The 20,738-nt window shown below is 36.4% G+C and overlaps 1 protein-coding gene across 2 annotated transcripts; it reads right to left on the bottom strand.

Moving 5' to 3' along the window:
* Positions 1-2,087: 2,087 nt before the first annotated feature.
* Positions 2,088-3,947, bottom strand: LOC147629929 (uncharacterized). 2 transcript variants are annotated; one of them, XM_086811461.1, is made up of 3 exons: positions 3,740-3,947; positions 3,377-3,629; positions 2,088-3,219 (listed from the first exon to the last, which is right to left on the bottom strand). In XM_086811461.1, exon 3 carries the CDS (start codon positions 2,840-2,842, stop codon positions 2,387-2,389), a length of 456 nt encoding a protein of 151 aa, XP_086667587.1. In that variant the 5' UTR covers positions 2,843-3,219; positions 3,377-3,629; positions 3,740-3,947; the 3' UTR covers positions 2,088-2,386. The 2 variants fall into 2 exon arrangements, with proteins under 2 accessions (XP_086667587.1, XP_086667586.1); XM_086811460.1 differs by lacking the exon at positions 3,377-3,629 and having other exon boundaries at positions 2,088-2,890; positions 3,740-3,904.
* Positions 3,948-20,738: the final 16,791 nt, after the last annotated feature.

Genomic DNA, 20,738 nt, shown 5'->3' with positions numbered 1-20,738 from the left:
GGAGATTGCACATTTGGAATCTACTCATTGAGACCTTTCCAATGATATAGAGTATGATAGAAAATTTTGTCTATTCAAGAAGTCCCCGAATTGGTGATGATGTTACATGCCACATCATCACCAATTTGGGGACTTCTTGATTATTCAAAATTGCTTATCATACTATATATCATTGGAAAGGTCTCAAAGAGTAGATTCTAAATGTCCAAACTCCACTCACTTTTGAGTTGATTTGCAAAAATTTCACCCATGAGCCCATTTTTCTAGAGAGAGGAGGTGTGGAAATCCTTAAGGGACAAAAATGAGAGTCCATATTTTGCCTAATGGTTAAAGATCCAGTAAGCACAATTTGTTTGTCATGTTCTCTATCACATGGACAATGTATTGTATTTATCATCTGCAAATTCAACATTAAGACCCCCCTACTAGAGTGGGCACATAAAATTGACTCTTTTTAATTCATGGAACGAAAAGTATATTTTTAAGACAGATCCTCACCACTTACAGTAGTGAGAAATATCTCACCAATACCTTTAACGAGGTAAGAGGAATCGTTAGCACACGTAACAGTGTGATCACTTTGCATAGTCTCCATACATTTGACCAACTTCTTTGAGAAGTCCCATCTTCTTTGGTCAGCAGTAATTTGAAGAGCTTGTTGTTGCTGGATATATTGGCTCCTTTGAGGAGTAGTAACTCTAACCACATGACTAGCCATGGTGTGAGTAGTTTAGAGAATTGAGCGATTTAAAAAATCCAAGTTATGTAAAAACAAGTGTGATGATTTTATGCATGTTGGTAAACTTCCTTTATCTATGTATGATGGCAAAATGAAGTATCTTACTAATGTGCTTCTTGTGCTTGCTAAATATAATAAAGAAGCTGATTTTTATATTGGGCAAGGCTTGCAAGTGAGGTTTAACCCTCATGAAAGTTATGTGAAAGATTTTAATAACCAATGCTGCTTAGTTACAAAGGAAAACACAATTGTCACAGAATATCTACATTAGGGATGTAAGCATGCTTGAAGTAAACTGCAATTTTTACACATGGTTTAGGTATGATTGTAGACATTGATATTTGGTATATTAAATGCTTGAGGATGTACTTTTAGGACGACCTACATACAACATGCATTCAAAGGGTATTAAAGAATACCCTTTTTCAATGTATTTTGACTTAATAAAATGACCTCTTTTTTTATAAACTTACGGGTCTTTTTTTCAAAATACCATTCAAAACCCTCTTATGTAAATAGATTTTTGTAAATTTTTTCTAAAATTTTGACTAAAAAATCCCTCCTATGATTACACGTAAACTCACATATTTTTAAGTGAACCCCCTGATATTAAACGCATTAGACATGTCAATATTTAGGCTAAAGAATATATAGACCCAAATTATTGCTACAAGTTTTCCAAAAGTCAAAGTGGAAGGATTACACAAAGTATGTGAAGCGTGCCAATTAGACAAGCACACTAAGCATGCAATTTCACATGATAAGCATGTAAGTCAAAAACCTTGAGATATGGTACATTGTGATGTTTGGGGGACCAACAATGATGACATCTATCAGAGGATGTAATTAATATGTATCTTCATTTTGATGATCACGGAAAAGTCTTGGTATATCTCTTAGAAGATAAAAGTAAAGTGTTTAGTCAATTTCAAAGCTTCAAAGCTATGGTAGAGAAAGAAAAAGTCATCCACATAAAATTCTTAAGGCCACATGGTGGGAGAAAATATTTCTCCAATAAATTTAGTTACTTTGTGCGAGAGCATGGAATAAAGAGAGAGTTTACATTCAGGTATACCTTATAATGTGATTGTGGTACAGAGTAAAAGAAGCAATTATATACAAAATTCCATCTATATTGCAACTTCATACACTATTTCAATCACAATCACACATATGTATTATGAAGGCTTAAAAAGTAATTCTTCAAAATTGACAAGTCTGTTAAAAGTAGGGTTTTAGCTCAAAACTATTTAAAACACTCATCGGTCATGCAGCCCATGCAGCCCCGAGTTATAGAACCGCGGCCCAGCCGGTTAAAAACTTGCATATCCTTGTTGCTGACACAATGTGAGCCATAACCTTCTTTTTTGTTTGGCCATGAAACATAAAGAACGCTACATGATAAATAAATTCAGAGCGTCCATACTTGTAGTAAGGACTCTTGTAAGATCCAGAGTCCATACTCCATAGATCAGCAATGAAGACGTTATACATGCTCTCTCTGGTTGCTCCAGATATGATAACTGCTGCGAGTCAGAAACAGAAAGTTCATTCTAATGACTTAGCTATGAAGGGACAAAAGGAGAGAGATGTTGTCCCCCTTTTCTCCTTCCCTCTCTCTACTGCAGTCTCCTGCTTTTTTCTGCTTCAAGCAATGTCCATACTCGTGTCAGCTCCTGCTGCACACTGAGCCATGTTGATCTGCTGGATGGAAGAGACGAAAGCTGCTTCCATGTTCATCTGGTCCTGTGAGAAGAAGCAGCGGTTTCGCTTAGAATTGACTTCAAAAGCTTCGCAATCATGGTGCTTTCTGCGGACGCCATGGACTGGCTGCTGGCCTGGCTGCAAGGGGAAGATCTGGCCGCTGGCCCTGCAGATGCTGCTGTGATTGTCGTAGACTATCCTCTGGTCGCAATTCTTGTCGCACACGTGCGAGTTCCCCGTCGACCTGCACAGGTACAAGTTCGCCCATACGTGCTCCACCGAGCAGCTGAACCCGCACCTGTGGCCAGACCTCTCACCCTGTTGTAGCAAACCGGAAAGATGCACCACGTTGGCGTCGTTCTCCATCGCTCCTGCTGCTCCGCACTGGTGAAACGCCATTGCTTTCTAGCTTTCTGCGTTTACCTCCCTTCCAAGTTCCCCGGTCTCCTGCATCATGATGCCAACAAATAACGGCAAATTTGAGACGCTGTATACCCTAGCTTCCGCAAAAGGTCATTTCAACTTCCAAATCTTACGCACAGCCGCATTGCCAAAACATGAAACGTCCCTGCATGTTCATAATCACAAATTCTTAAACATATCCGCAAAAGCCTTAACACTTCTGCAATTTTTCCGGTATATCCTTCAACAATTCTGCCGATTCCTCACGCAAACGCCTCAACATTCCTGCAAATTCCTGGATACTCCTACAAGCCTGAACATTTCTGCAAAATCCTGAACATTCGTGCAAATTCCTGGACAATTTCTGCATAATCCTGCAGAATTTTTGCAGACACAAGGGGGAAAATAAAAATCAGTGCAAGCTACGGTTGAAGACAACTCAACCACCATAGAATAGTTGGTAACACGGTATACACAGTCTTCCCTGACCGAAAAACTGTCGTAGCCAAGGCATTCACGGCACAAAAAGACCTTCATTTTTCCCTCGTGAATCGTGATGGCCAAATTTTCCTCGCTTTGGTTCGAATCGACACGGTTCGAACCATTTCCCCTGAATTGGGCTCACAATATTCAAAATTTCTGCAATTATGGCCTCATTATCCGTTTCCGAGCAAAGCACAATGCTTTCCAGGCGGTGCTAGAGTAAACCTATGCCTCCTTGGGGGAAAAGCCTCTTGGGGGCGCGGGGGGGGGACAATAGAGGCGAATTTCTGCTTGGAGAGACCTGTCCGAGAGAAAGAGAAAACAGATGCAATTCTCTACGAGACGGGAAAAACGACGACAAACACACACACGCACCACACACAGCAGGAAGGGGCCGTGGCAGGGGCTTACCTGAGCAGATTCTTCCGTTGGCAGAGAAGGCGGGAGGGCTGGGCTTCCGAGAATCCGAAGCTCCTCTGCACCAGATCAACACACGCAACAGAATGGGGGAGAAACGCGCTGCTGTTGTTTTGAAACTGGCAAGAGAGGGTTATTAATGACCTAACCGGCGTCTGTGTGCACAGCGAAAGAGAAACGCGATGCTCATGCAATTCACTCTAGCCTTGCCCCACACGACTCAGGGCTCCTCATCGAAGTAAATCTAAGCCGTACATCGCCTTGGAAAATTCTGACCAATCACATACTTGGAACTTTCCGAGCAAGGGGCCTCACGACTCCAAGGCTTCAAATTTGAGCATGGCACTGCTCATATTTTCGAAGCCTTCAGAGGGCATCGAAGCCCTTCAAACCTTCTAAAGAAACCCTCCTAGAAAATAGAGTTGAAAAAGAAGCCACTTTTATTTTAAAAAAATTTAAACTTTACACATACATATTTATGTAATTTTGGAAGATCAAGCTAGTTTATGACCTTCAAATTGAAGGTTAGGGTAACTATGCCTTCAAATTTAGACCTTGCTCAACACTATCTCACACCAAGGTCTTAATAAAGACCGTTGTCATGTGGGGACCTTGCAATGAGGCAGCTTTTGGAAAAACAAGACCCTGCGAAGAGTGCTCATGGCTGCCGATTTGAGAGCATAGAGAGGTGGGATCGACGTGTGGAAATAGATTTTGTTGGCACCATTGTTTTTTCAACGTCGGATCTAAACTAGGGAAAGTAAACTTGGGGGATTGGGAAAAAAATCGGCATTTCCTTTTCGACAATTAAGTAAACTAGGGAAATTTGCGATGTTTCTTTTCTCGAAATTTGCTTTCAGAGAAGATCATTACAAGAATATTAAAATAAGGAGGAGATTATTATGAGAATATTTTCATAAATATGAAAATCGCATGGTAGCTTAGGCTTTTTGAGAAGAGTAAAATCAAGTGTAAACATCAATGAGGTGATAGCTTAAGTGGTGAAGGTGTTTGTCTAGGGCAGGAGTTCTTGGGCTTAAAACCCCACTAGGTGCTTTCTCAACAGCATCACCTATGGGCAGATTAAAAAAACGATACAGCATGTGTGTGTATTTTAGATAGCTTTTTTAAAATATTTTTTTAATTTTTACAATGCGACGTTTGTGTGTTTAAGAGAGTGTCGTGTGTGTGTGTGTGCTTGTTTTTAATATTTTTTAAATTTTTACAGTGCGCCATGTGTGTGTGTTTGTTTTTTAATTAATATTTTTACAGTGTGCAGTGTGTGTGTGTGTGTGTGTGTTTGAGAGAGCATCGTGTGTGTGTGTGTGTGTGTTTGTTTTTTATATTTTTTTAATTTTTACAATGCATCGTGTGTGTGTGTGTGTGTGTGTGTTTGTTTTTTAAAAGTAATATTTTAAAACTTGAGAATTTCATGCACTCAAAGGAAACTAGGTCTATATGGTTGGTTAAAAGTAAACTAGGTGTGCATGGTAAATAACATGGGAATGCACACACATTCAAAGTAAAGTAGGAATGATTGGTAAATTAAGGAGTAACTAGGGTTTTAAAACTAGGCTACTAGGAATGATTGGTAAATGAATGAGTAACTTAGGGTTTCTAAATAGGTTAGTAATAAGCAAGAAAACATGTAAAATAAACTAGAATGATGTACATCTAAGCATGTTCATGCTTTTAAAGTAAACTAGGAAGGTATGGCTACAAGCTAAACTAGGGAGCAAATGTAAATTTGGGCTAAAAAGTAAACTAGGGACTATGTAAGTTGAAAGGCGACACAAATAAAAGTAAACTAGGGACTTTGTAAATTTGGGCTAAAAAGTAAACTAGGGATAGTTGAAAGGCGACACGGATAAAAATAGCAAGATAAAGTACAGTAACGATGCAATAGAGAGAATGGAGAGAATTTTAAAATTTTGATTATACCAAACTAGAGATAAGTACAATATGATGGTGATGTCCACCTGTGCGCTCTAGTGTAGAACTTAGATGGTGATCTAGATAGACTCTGGATGGAGGGCGTACTGAGAGTATAGGGAATATATGCTCCACACAATGCAAAGGTACAACAATGGGGCTCCTTTTAGGTGAAAGGGAGCATCTAGGTGATGTCATGGGTGACATCATGTGATGATGTTATGGATGACATCATGTTATCATGGGTGACATCATGTGATGATGTTATGGATGACATCATGTTATCATGGGTGACATCATATGATGATGTCATAGGTGATATCATGCTTACATCATGGATGATATCATGCGATGATATCATGGGTGACATCATATGATGATATTATATAATGATGTCATGGATGATATCATGCTTACATCATATATTAACATCATGCTTAGGTCGTGATGATATCATGCTTATATCATGATGATGTCATCACACCTCATACTAGAGTAGCTTCATGCACAACCCTCTATTTGTATCCTAGCCATCTCTTAACCATAAAAAATGGTCATAATAAGACCCCTTCCAATGTCTAAGCTGGGGTTCCCACTAAAGATATGTTCACCAATGGCTTTTCCTCATAATGGGGCTGTACAAATGTGCACCATCTCATTAATGTGAGATACATGCTGAGAGGAAAGCAATGAACATATGCTAACAGAGCTTTCTCAAGACACCTTCCAAGCATTGAAATATGAGGCAAACAAAGTATTGTTACTTTACTTAATCCATTACTTTATGTATCTTTGAGAAAAACGGTTGAGAAAAAGGTATAAATTAATGAAAAATGTAATCCAATGGACATTAGAGACCTTTAAGCAGCCTTGTGATACTAGAATAATTCTTGATTTAAAGGAGTGGAGGAAAACAAAGAAAATATTTACAACTTGGGATAATATGAGGATGGTTCTCTTTACCATTGGTTGAAGTCCACATTAAAGTTAACATAGAAGAGTGGGAAAGCATCATTGAAACATGTTATAATATGGCAAATATCATATATCACCATGGGGTAGATGATCCTCTTGAAACAATTAAGTCTACAGGGTGTATATACATTATAAAGCATGGAATTCATATATCTTATGTGAAGGATTTTATCAATGCTTGTGCTTGTAAGGGAGCTATCAAACAAGTTCATGATGCTGATTTTCCTTTATTGCTTCCCAATAATGACCCAAAAAATCTTCTCGTAAACAAAAGGAGTGTAGGTAAGGCTTGTGTAGAGAGATCTTTGATAGAGGTAATGATTGAGCACAAAGTGAGGCTAGCAAAGGTTTGTTTCAGCAAAAAATATGGCCTATGCAAAACTGATTGCCATAGAGATGGAAAACCTAGCAGATTATGAACAATAAAGAGATTGAGCATTGAGGAGCTCAAAGAAATGTGGTTGTACATTCAAGGTACAAGTGGATTACTTCCGTGCTTACTTCAGTGATACAAATAAAGTTCCTTTTCCAATTCATTACATTTTGTTCATGAAGGCCATGCTCTTGGGACACGTAATGACTTGTAAAGTTTGCATGTCCATCCATATTTCATTGAGTGTTGCATGGAAGATTTGTTTTATGTGGGTAGCTCTCGATATGTAGCAAAGATAGCCACCACAAAAAGATAGCTCTCGATATGTAGCTCTCGATATGTAGCAAAGATAGCCACCACAAAAAGAGAGATTGCATATGGAACGATCTTCTCTCCTTGATCATATAATCTATAGGTTCTTTATGATCCCAAAGAAGATCTCTATGATGTCATACAAAATACCCAATCAAGGTAACATGATAATAAATTCTGGAATTCTTTTTTTTTTGTATGCATAAGTTTATTTATGAATAGAAGAGATTGATATTATTCATCATTATAGGTAAATCTTGGATGACAATGTATATGGATGACTTTTTGTCCTTAACCTTGCGGAGTCTCTCTATATCTAATGCCTTTATGAAGGACCAGCACCCTTGTACTGAGTCTTAGCCTTTGTACTCGACAAGGCAACTGTCAATGGTGATGACAGCGCGCCACTATTTCTTGCTCCTCCAACTCAAGCATCACTCTCAAAAGAAAACATAAAGCCACTAGTAGATCTTTTATCTGAGACACTACCAACCTAATCAGTATCTTTATACCCATGTAGCTATATCTCTGTACCAGCCTCATTGAAAAGTCCAAAATCTATATACCCATGTAGCTATATCTCTCTACCAGCCTCATAGAAAAGTCCATAATCTATCTAGCCACATCCAAATGTGTCTTACTGGGGGCTTGCATAAATTGACTCACAAGTCCAACAACATAGCTCATGTAGATCAAGCTACCCGCTATGCGCCTGTACATAGTAGGGTCCTCCAAAAGCTCATATATATCTATGGACAGCTTAGTGTTGAGCTTTAATGGCATTGAAATAGGCTTATAGCTTGTCATGCCATACTTGGACAGCTTAGTGTTATGCCCTAATGGCATTGAAATAGGTTTATAGCTTGTCATGACATACTTGGACAACTTGCCTAAGCCATACTACCTCTGTAATAATAACATAATGCCATTGGGTGTTCTCACCACCTCTATACCAAGATTGAAGCTCACCCACTTTATCATCTCAAACTTTTACTTCAAAAGCATCTTAGCATCATGCATGTCAGCATCACTATCACCAATAATAATCAAGTTATCCACATAAATGACAAATAGCATGATCCAACTGTGTCCTTTTCACATAAAGTGAAAAATCTGCATTGGATATCTGAAATCCAACTATAATAAGATACTCCTTGATCATGTTTGACCATGCTCTAGGAGCCTACTTCAAGCTATATAAGGCTTTACATAACCTACACACAAAATGTAGATGTGTATCAATCTCATAACCTAGTGGTTGTATCATGTAGACTTATTCTTACAAATCATCATGCAAGAACACCTTACTTACATCCATCTAATGTAAAGACCAACCCTTCACTAGTACAGCCATAACAACGATATCTCTCACGATTGTTATTCTTGTAACTAGGCTAAATGTCTCCTCTCATAGTCAATGCCATATGTCTACACATAACCCTTAGCAAACTAGTCTTTCCTTATATCTCTTCACATATCCATCTAAGTTATGCTTGACCTTGTACACCCACTTATAACCTTAGTAGGCAAAGGCACTAATTCCCATGTTGCATTTATATCCAATGCTACCATCTCTTCATCTATAGCACCTTTCCATTTTGCTTTCCAAGTGCCTATTCAAAACAAGTGGACTCTATCTCTTGTATTGCTTTAACCGTGTAAGCATATTGATTGGGCTGTATATCCATCATATCTCATCCTAACAATATGGTATCTAACTTGAGTAGACTTGTATACACCTAGATCACTATTAGTTGTCCTTAAATTAACCCTAGTTCTCGCACACCAGGACTAATCACTAAAGGAATGCCAAGCTCCTCATTAAGGTTCTGCTTGAAGCCACTATGGTCACCATCCATTTAAGAGTGAAGTACTGATAGATTGGGCACAAAAGGTTGATCTACCTTTTTATTCCCTTTGTGTATCAACACCTGTAGTACTACGAGATGATGTATCTATATTCCTTACATCTATCCTCAATGCGCTTGACCATGGATTAACGTTGGATCCACTACTAGAGGACTCTCCATGTCCACTAAGCACTTGTGATTACTGCTCTACGTGTGGGACAAAATCATTATTCCTTACATCTACATCTTTAGTTTCCTTCACTGGTGCATACCAGCTACTCATCTCATTAAAGATAATATCTTTACTTACTCGCATCTTAGGAGTGATAGGGTTATATCATCTATAACCTTTCTGCTCCAAATCATAATCAATGAATTTCTCTTTTCTTCATCATCATGAGATTACTTATAATGATGCATACTTACCTTGCTACAGCTTTCCATTTTTGACATCATTCTTATTTTTGTAGCAGTACTTTGCAATGTGCCCTGGTTTGCCACAGTAATAGTACTCCATACTATTTACATTTTGATTTCTTTACCAGTCACCTCAGTCTCTTTAGCTCTCCCCTACCTCTAGAGTGTCCCCTTCCATGTGTATGAGACTAATTTTCTTGTTCTTTGTTGTTTTTGGTTTTGATTTTCAAATTGGCCACACCACCTATCTTTAGATGATGATCTGTATGTGTCTCTACCTGTATCTAAGTAAAAGGCTAGCTCATGTGAATTTCCAAAGGATGAACATCGCCCAATATTTATCTCCTCATGGATAAACCTCCCCTAATATTCATCTCCTCAATTGATGAGGAGAGAGAAATCGATTCCTAAAAATCAAGAAAGTTCTCTCGAACTCCATTGGAGGTTTGAAAAAACTGAATAGTATTCCTTGCCAAGACTATTCAAGATCACCGATACCATATTATCATCATCTACTAGTGATCTAATAGAAGAAAGGGCATCTATAAGCCCTTTAACCCCTTCAACGAGTAATCATTTATACTCAGCTTCCCTCTGGCCACATTACGTAGCTCCTACTTTAGTTATATCTTTTAGGCTTGAGTGTTTGTACTGTATATCTTCACCAAGGTGTCCCAAGCTATTGGCATTTTTGGTGAGATTATGTTTGATATGCCACCGGTGGGTTTATAGGTTCTGTGACATCCACACTTTGGTTTACTAGAGTTATGGAAGTTATATAGCTATAGTGCTAGCTCATATAGTCGGGTTTACATTATAGACATTGTATATTTTAATAGTAAAGTACATTCCTTAGCATGCACTCTTATCTTTGTGTTATGGATGTAGAGAAGTAAAGAAGATAGTGGAAAAATCGATCTTATCTTTAGAGAAGTCAAGAAGATAGAGAAAAATTCAGCCATGCATCTCTCTTGTGTTCTTGTCTTGTGTGTGTGTGTGTGTGTGTGAAGAAGAAATCTTGTAAGGAGATCACCCACTCCCCCACAGTCTTCTTAGTTTATTAGGCCAACAATATGCATCAAAGTAAACTAGGATGGCCTTGGGAATTTGAAAAATGTTAAATATAAACAAGGTAAATGTGGGTTGAGAAATTAAACTAGGGCTTACATAATTTACCAACTCATGGCTCTTATGCGTACATATATTTACCTCTTCCATAACACATTATTTAGTCCATTATATCCTACATTTGATAAAATATCAAATGAATTAGGAAAACAACATTGCACTTATAAATTTTCACGCATTCGAAGTAAACTAGGATGGGCCTGGAAATTTTTACTTATTTTTTGTACACTAGGATTACATGGTGAACTAAGGCGTAAAATAGGGTTGTAAAAGTAGTTCAATAATATGCATCAAAGAAGTAAGATACGGTAGGAATGAGGTAAACCTAAGAGTGTTCTTGCATTTAAAGCAAGCTACAAATGTAAACTTGGGAATATTCATACATCTAAAGTAAACTAGGGAATATTCATACATCTAAAGTAAACTAGGTGTAAGATTCCTCCCTTTAGCTTTTGAGCTGTAAAGGTGTAAGAACCTCCCCTTCTGTTCTTGTAATCATCCCTTCTCTGAAATAGAAGAAAGATCTTGTTTTACCTTGTTTTGGCCTAGAGAGAGAAAATATCTAGAGAGAGGTAATTCAAAATTGAGATATCTTTGGATACAAAAATTCTCCTAGTGTCTAAAATGGATTCCCCTGAAATAGAAGTTCAAAATGAACTTTCCAAGGTGCATTAGGAATTAATTGAAAATGTGTATAAGGGACCTTAGCCTAAGGGTCTACATTTTCAAAAAAAATTAGATTATGGTCCAATTAAGGTTCTAATGGGCCACTTGGATTAATCCAAGTGTTGAGATGAGATAAATCCAAAAGAATAAAAGAAAATACCCAAAAATGAGTAAATGCTCACATAAGATGAAGAGTTGACTGAGTACAAGGTTTATTAGTTAAAAATTATGAGATATTACTAAACAAATGAGATATTTTGGAGTAATGATGCATTTTTGACACCTTAGTAAGGAAAGGGGGACCTTTGAGGTAGGCACCTTTTTCACATGTGTGGAAGGGTTTTTTAATTTTAAAAAACGTGATATTTTTATCTCTCCTCTCTCCTAGAACAAACTAGATCAAAAAGGGAGCCAAACTGGTCCAAATCTTATCCAAATTGAGACAAACGGAAGCTAGAAAATTCTAGAAACCAGTTGGACTTGGTTAATGGCCTCTCTCACTAATAAATAGACCCTCATTCCTTTGTATTTTCATATTGAAACTATACCATGCTAGTATTATCTTAAAATAATCATATTTCTATTATCACTTAAATTTCCCTCTCTCTTGGGAGCTTGGAGCTTCTCTCTCTCTCTCTCCAGCAACTCTTGAAGTTGCTCTTCGCCTCTTGGTGGACCAATTGATTGGTTGGGGGCTTCACTGCTAATAAAGAATCAAGTCAAACTTGGAGGTAAAATTGATTTATATGGTTTTCTCAAATTATCTCAATGACTTTCTTCTTCTCAACCCCTCTCAAGATTGAGAAGCTTTCAAAGCAATGGGTTTTCTTCAAATCAAGCTTTCCCAAAGTCTCTTAATGTCTATTTAGATTAATGTTGAATTTTATGCTTAATTTTAATGTTTTTCTTCAAGAAAATCTCTCTCTTGAAAAGATTAGTCATTCCTATGGCTAGATCTTGAGAAAAGGATGATTCTATTTCATAATCTCTTTATCTTAAGCTAATCTCTAAGCTTGTCAAGCTAGAGAAAGAGATTAGTTATTTTTCACGATTTTTAATCTAGGAAAAAGAAGGATTAATTCTCTTAATCTTGTTTATGGTATGAAAGAATCCTATAAATTCATCCTAAATGGAAAGGAGGTTATGCTAAAATTTTTAAAAATGAGAAATGATTATTTTGGGTAATCTAGATAATTAATCATAATTATATATTAATTATGGTGATAATTATGCTATGAGTGCATAAATCTAATTTCAAGTTTAAAAGAGAAGTTTCTATCATATTTTCATTACAGGCTTTTATTCTTTTAGAAAAATTGAGAATTATCAGTTATAGCAGAGCGAAGCTATGGTAAATTTTTCAGAAAATATTACATATCTTATTTTTATGCATAATGCTAAAAGAGGACTTCTTACCATATTCTAGGATTGGACATCCTATATGCAAAAAGAATGATTTTCATCATATTTATGTGAAATAATATTTTTTATAATTATGCATAATTAAAATGATTATGAAAAAGAGTAATTTTTGGTAAATTTATTTTATGCAAAAAGAGGAATTCCCATGATAATTGAGATCCAAGAAATTAAATGGTAAAAGAGAAATTTTTGGCATAATTCAAATTATGAGTATTTATCAAAAGTGGAATTTTGAGTATTATTATTTTATTGGAAAATATGGGTAGAATTTTTGTAAATCCCATGAATCTTTTACTCAAAAAGAAGAATATTGAATATATTTCACTTGAGAAATTTGAGAAAGAATATGAAAATATCCATCGAGAAAAAGTACCTTTAGCTAGGCCAAGCAATTGGCAGAAACTTGGAAAAGTCCCATCGGTATAGAAAGTAGAAAACGGTACTAAATGTGAATGCGATGTGATAAGATGTGGATGCGATGTGATAAGATGTGAGTGAATGTGATGAGATGTGGATGAGATGTGATGTGATATAAATAAAGGTGGATGTGAATGTGATGAGATGTGAATAAGATGTGATGATATGTGAAAGGATGTGATGGGATGTAAATGGATGAGAATGAGATGTGATGTGATGCAAATGGATGTGGATGTAATTGTGATAAGATGTGAATGTGATGTGAAGAGATGTGAGTGGATGTGATAAGATGTGAATGAGATTTAATGATATGTGATGTAAATGGATGAGAATGAGATGTGATGTAAATGGATGTGGATGTGAATGTGATGTGAGGAGATGTGATGAGATGTGATGAGATGTGATGATATGTGAATGGGTGTGATGTGATGTAAATGGATGAGAATGAGATGTGAAGTGATATGGATGGAATGTATGTGATGTGATGTGAATATGATATGATGAGATGTAAATGGATGTGAATGTGATGTGATGAGATGTGAGTGGATGAGATGTGATGTGGATGGATGTGATGTGATATGGATGGATGTGATGTGATGAGATGTGGATCTAAATGAATATAAATGCATGTGATGTAATGTGAATGGATGGATGAGATGTAAGGTGGATGAATGTGATGTGATGTGGATCTAGGTAGATGTGAATAATAGAGATGTGATGTGAATGGATGAGATGTGATGTGAATGGATGTGATATGGATCGGGGTAAATGTGAATGGACGAGATATGATGTGATATGGATCGGGGTAAATGTGAATGGATGAGATATGATGTGAATGGATGTGATGTTGATATGGGTAGATGTGAATGGATGAGATGTGATGAGGATAGATGTGATGAGATGTAATATGATGTGATTGGATGAGAATGGATGAAGACGATGGGAATACATATGATTGGATGTGGAATAAGCAATGTGAATTGATGTAGAAGAATGTGGAATAACGAGAAATGATGTGAAAAAATGTGGAAAGATGAGAGTTCGTTTAGAAACTGTACTTATGACCTATTTTAAATGATTGTTTTATGTCAAGAATGCTGGGGAAGCATTTTGACCATCTTGTGAATGAGGTCATGGAGACCTAAGTGATAAAGTTGCAACAGCGGAGTTATAGTAGAGCGAAGCTATGGCAAATTTTTTAAAAAATATTACATATCTTATTTTTATGCATAATGCTAAAAGAGGACTTCCTACCATATTCTAGGATTGGACATCCTATATGCAAAAAGAATGATTTTCATCATATTCATGTGAAATAATCTTTTTAAATAATTATGCATAATTAATTGATTATGAGAAAAGAGTAATTTTTGGTAAATTTATTTTATGCAAAAAGAGGAATTCCCATGATAATTGAGATCCAAGAAATTAAATGGTAAAAGAGGAATTTTTAGCATAATTCAAATTATGAGTATTTATCAAAAGTGAAATTTTGAGTATTATTATTTTATTGGAAAATATGGGTAGAATTGATTTTTGTGAATCCCATGAATCTTTTACTCAAAAAGAAGAATATTAAATATATTTCACTTGAGAAATTTGAGAAAGAATATGAAAATATCCATCGAGAAAAAGTACCTTTAACTAGGCCAAGCAATTGGCAGAAACTTAGAAAAGTTCCATCGGTATAGAGAGTAGAAAACGGTACTAAATGTGAATGTGATGTGATAAGATGTGAATACGATGTGATAAGATGTGAGTGAATGTGATGAGATGTGATGTGATGTAAATAGGTGTGGATGTGAATAAGATGTGATGATATGTGAAAGGATGTGATGGGATGTAAATGGATGAGAATGAGATGTGATGTGATGTAAATGGATGTGGATGTGAATGTGATAAGATGTGAATGTGATGTGAGGAGATGTGAGTGGATGTGATGAGATATGTAATGATATGTGATGTGATGTGATGTGATGTAAATGGATGAGAATGAGATGTGATGTAAATGGATGTGGATGTGAATGTGATAAGATGTGAATGTGATGTGAGGAGATGTGAGTGGATGTGATGAGATGTGATGAAATGTGAATGGGTGTGATGTGATGTAAATGGATGAGAATGAGATTTGAAGTGATAGATGTGCATGTAAATGAATGGATGGAAGTGATAGATGTGCATGTGAATGAATGGATGGAGGTGGAGAGATGTGCATGTGAATGGATGGATGGATGTGGATATATGTGAATGTGAATGAATGGATGGATGTGGATAGATGTGAATGTGAATGAATGGATGGATAAGGATGAATGTGATGAGATGTGAATGTGAATGGATGGATGGATAAGGATGAATGTGATGAGATGTGAATCGATGTGATGAGATATGGATAGATGTGGATGTGATGTAATGTGGATGGAATGAATGAGATGTGATGTGGATAGATGTGGACGTGATGTAATGTGGATGGAATGAATGAGATGGAATGAATGTGATGTGATGTAATGTGGATAGATGTGGACGTGATGTAATGTGGATAGATGTGGATGTGATGTAATGTGGATGGAATGAATGTGATGTGATATGGATGGAATGTATGTGTATATGGAATGAATGTGATGGAATGTGATATGGATGGAATGTATGTGATGTGATGTGAATATGATATGATGAGATGTAAATGGATGTGAATGTGATATGATGAGACGTGAATGGATTAGATGTGATGTGGATGGATGTGATGTGATGAGATGTGGATCTAAATGAATATAAATGGATGTGATGTAATGTGAGTGGATAGATGAGATGTAAGGTGGATGAAGTGATGTGATGTGGATCTAGGTAGATGAGATGTAAGGTGGATGAAGTGATGTGACGTGGATCTAGGTAGATGTGAATGGATGAGATGTGATGTGAATGGATAGATGAGATGTAAGGTGGATGAATGTGATGTGATGTGGATCTAGGTAGATGTGAATGGATGAGATATGTGAATGGATGTGATATGGATCGGGGTAGATGTGAATGGATGAGATATGATGTAAATGGATGTGATGTGCATATGGGTAGATGTGAATGGATGAGATATGATGTAAATGGATGTGATGTGCATATGGGTAGATGTGAATGGATGAGATGTGATGAGAGGATAGATGTCATGAGATGTAATATGATGTGATTGGATGAAGACGATGGGAATACATATGACTGGATGTGGAATAAGCAATGTGCATTAAGGACCAGCAAGAACAATCAACCAGATCCATGCCCGAGTTCAAAAAACAACTCTAACTCCTTGTTCCATTTTCTTCCTTGATGCATGCGTGGGTATCTTCGGTGACCCAGAGCCCAAGCACCGTATGGTCAGCTTCCTCTAGGCTCCTTCGCGTGTCACCTAGCACTTCTCTCATAGGCCGCTTTGACTATGTGACTTACGGGTTGGGTCGAATTAGTTTGGTTAGTTAAGGCTCTTGACTACGTTAGTATAGATTTTCCTGGAGGAATTGCTCGTGCTTTCTGGGCGAGGAAAGTTTTTTCGGGTTCAGTTTTGGAAGAACCGAAGGATTAGTCTCTTGTCCGGATATCCGTGGGTGGGCAAGGCCTCGAGTGAGAGGCTCTGCCCTGCACAAGAAGTGCTACTTCCGCTGCTGCTAGCACCCTCAAATTCGTTGCGCGAAGGGGGCAGGGATCTTTCAACTGCTATCAGAGTCAATTGCCTGAAGTGGAACAATCGAGAAGCCAAAAATGTCAAAAATTTATGAAGTACTACTAAAAGATTGTAATTGTGTGATGAAATTCATACAAATTGATATTTAGAATGAAGTTTCATAAATTGGAAATTGGGTCTTCAGATGGAAGTACCACAATTGTATGGATTTCCTGCTTGCTTGATGCAGCTCTTTATTGACAATATATACGAGTAAATCTAAGATAATGAGTTCTGTATGTTCTTCTTGTAGAAGGGATCTTTATCCCAGGATTCTACGTGGGTTGACTAGACTATAAGGAACCCCAGAATCAGTTGGATCTTAAGGTGAAAGAGTTTATCCTCCAGCTGCGAGATGAGGACGCCTCGCGTTTTCTAAGTGGGGTAGGATGTAAGATTCCTCCCTTCAGCTTTTGAGGTGTAAAGGTATAAGAACCTCCCCTTTTGTTCTTGTAATCATCCCCTCTCTGAAATAGAAGAAAGATCTTGTTTTGCCTTGTTTTGGCCTAGAGAGAGAAAATGTCTAGAGAGTAATTTGAAATTGAGATATCTTTGGATACAAAAATTCTCCTAGTGTCTAAAATGGATTCCCCTGAAACAGTAGTTCAAAATGAACTTTCCAAGGTACATTAGGAATTACTTGAAAATGTGTATAAGGGACCTTAGCCTAAGGGTCTACATTTTTAGAAATTTTTGGATTATGGTCCAATTAAGGTTCCAATGGGCCAATTGGATTAATCCAAGTATTGGGATGAGATAAATCTAAAAGAATAAAAGAAAATACCCAAAAATGAGTAAATGCTCACATAAGATGAAGAGTTGACTGAGTACAAGGTTTATTAGTTAAAAATTATGAGATATTACTAAACAAATGAGATATTTTGGAGTAATGATGCATTTTTGACACCTTGGTTTAAGGAAAGGGGGACCTTTGAGATAGGCACCTTTTTTCACATGTGTGGAAGGGTTTTTTAACTTTAAAAAAGTGATATTTTTATCTCTCCTCTCTCCTAGAACAAACTAGATAAAAAAGGGAGCCAAACTCTACCAAATCTTATCCAAATTGAGTCAAACGGAAGCTGGAAAATTCTAGAAACTAGTTGAACTTGGTTAGCGGCCTCCCTCACCTATAAATAGACCCTCATTCCTTTGTATTTTCATATTGGAGCTATACCATGCTAGTATTATCTTAAAATAATCGTATTTCTATTATCACTTATATTTTCCTCTCTCTTGGGAGCTTGGAGCTTCTCTCTCTCTCCAACAACTCTTGAAGTTGCTCTTCACCTCTTGGTGGACCAATCGATTGGTTGGGGGCTTCAATAAAGAATCAAGCCAAACTTGGAGGTAAAATTTATTTAAATGGTTTTCTCAAATTATCTCAATGACTTTCTTCTTCTCAACCCCTCTCAAGCTTGAGAAGCTTTCAAAGCAATGGGTTTTCTTCAAATCAAGCTTTCCCAAAGTCTCTTAATGTCTATTTAGATTAATGTTGAATTTTATGCTTAATTTTAATGTTTTTCTTCAAGAAAATCTCTCTTGAAAAGATTAGTCATTCCTATGGCTAGATCTTGAGAAAAGGATGATTCTATTCCATAATCTCTTTATCTTAAGCTAATCTCTAAGCTTGTCAAGCTAGAGAAAGAGATTAGTTATTTTTCATGATTTTTAATCTAAGAAAAAGAAGGATTAATTCTCTTAATCTTATTTATGGTATGAAAAATCCTATAAATTCATCCTAAATGGAAAGGAGGTTATGCTAAAATTTTTAAAAATGAAGAATGATTATTTTGGATTAATCTAAATAATTAATCATAATTATATATTAATTATGGTGATAATTATGCTATGGGTGCATAAATCTAATTTCAAGTTTAAAAGAGAAGTTTCTATCATATTTTCATTACAAGCTTTTATTCTTTTAGAAAAATTGAGAATTATCAGTTATAACGAAGCTATGGCAAATTTTTCAAAAAATAATACATATCTTATTTTTATGCATAATGCTAAAAGAGGACTTGCTACCATATTCTAGGATGATTTTCATCATATTCATGTGAAATAAATTTTTTTGTAATTATGCATAATTCATTGATTATGAGAAAAGAGTAATTTTGGGTAAATTTATTTTATGCAAAAAGAGAAATTCCCATGATAATTGAGATCCAAGAAATTAAATGGTAAAAGAGGAATTTTTGGCATAATTCAAATTATGAGTATTTATCAAAAGTGAAATTTTGAGTATTATTATTTTATTGAGAAATATGGGTAGAATTGATTTTTGTAAATCCCATGAATCTTTTACTCAAAAAGAAGAATATTGAATATATTTCACTTGAGAGCTTTGAGAAAGAATATGAAAATATCCATCGAGAAAAAGTACCTTTAACTAGGCCAAGCAATTGGCAGAAACTTAGAAAAGTCCCATCAGTATAGAAAGTAGAAAAGGGTACTAAATGTGAATGGATGTGATAAGATGTGAATGCAATGTGATAAGATGTGAGTGAATGTGATGAATGAGATGTGATGTGATGTAAATAGATGTGGATGTGAATGTGATGAGATGTGATGGTATGTAAAAGGATGTGATGGGATGTAAATGGATGAGAATGAGATGTGATGGAAATGGATGTGGATGTGAATGTGATGTGAGGAGATGTGAGTGGATGTGATGAGATGTGAATGAGATGTAATGATGTGTGATGTGATGTGATGTAAATGGATGAGAATGAGATGTGATGTAAATGGATGAGAATGAGATGTGATGTGATGTGATGTAAATGGATGAGAATGAGATGTGATGTAAATGGATGAGAATGAGATGTGATGTGATGTGATGTAAATGGATGAGAATGAGATGTGATGTAAATGGATGTGGATGTGGATGTGAATGTGATAAGATGTGAATGTGATGTGAGGAGATTTGAGTGGATGTGATGAGATGTGAATGAGATGTGATGATATGTGAATGGGTGTGATGTGATGTAAATGGATGTGAATGGGTGTGATGTGATGCAAATGGATGATAATGGGTGTGATGTGATGTAAATGGATGAGAATGAGATGTAAAGTGATAGATGTGCATGTGAATGAATGGATGGAAGTGATAGATGTGCATGTGAATGAATGGATGGATGTGGATGAATGTGATGAGATGTGAATGGATGTGATGAGATATGGATAGATGTGGATGTGATGTAATGTGGATGGAATGAATGAGATGTGATGTGGATAGATGTGGATGTGAGATGTGGATAGATGTGGACGTGATGTAATGTGGATGGAATGAATGTGATGTGATATGGATGGAATGTATGTGATTTGATGTGAATATGATATGATGAGATGTAAATGGATGTGAATGTGATGTGATGAGATGTGAATGGATTAGATGTGATGTGGATGGATGTGATGTGATGAGATGTGGATCTGAATGAATATAAATGGATGTGATGTGGACGGATGTGATGTGATGAGATGTGGATCTGAATGAATATAAATGGATGTGATGTAATGTGAATAGATGGATGAGATATAAGGTGGATGAATGTGATGTGATGTGGATCTAGGTAGATGTGAATGGATGAGATGTGATGTGAATGGATGTGATATGGATCGTGGTAGATGTGAATGGATGAGATATAATGTGAATGGATGTGATGTGGATATGGGTAGATGTGAATGGATGAGATGTGAGGAGATGTAAAATGATGTGATTGGATGAGAATGGATGAAGACGATGGGAATACATATGACTGGATGTGGAATAAGCAATGTGAATTGATGTAGAAGAAT

This window comes from Cibotium barometz, chromosome 17 (genome assembly GCF_041138505.1).
Source record: "Cibotium barometz isolate CiBa-2024 chromosome 17, ASM4113850v1, whole genome shotgun sequence".
In the NCBI taxonomy this organism is placed as follows: domain Eukaryota; kingdom Viridiplantae; phylum Streptophyta; class Polypodiopsida; order Cyatheales; family Cibotiaceae; genus Cibotium; species Cibotium barometz.
Note: the sequence above shows the minus strand (reverse complement) of the source record. Positions and strands in the feature narration are given on the sequence as shown.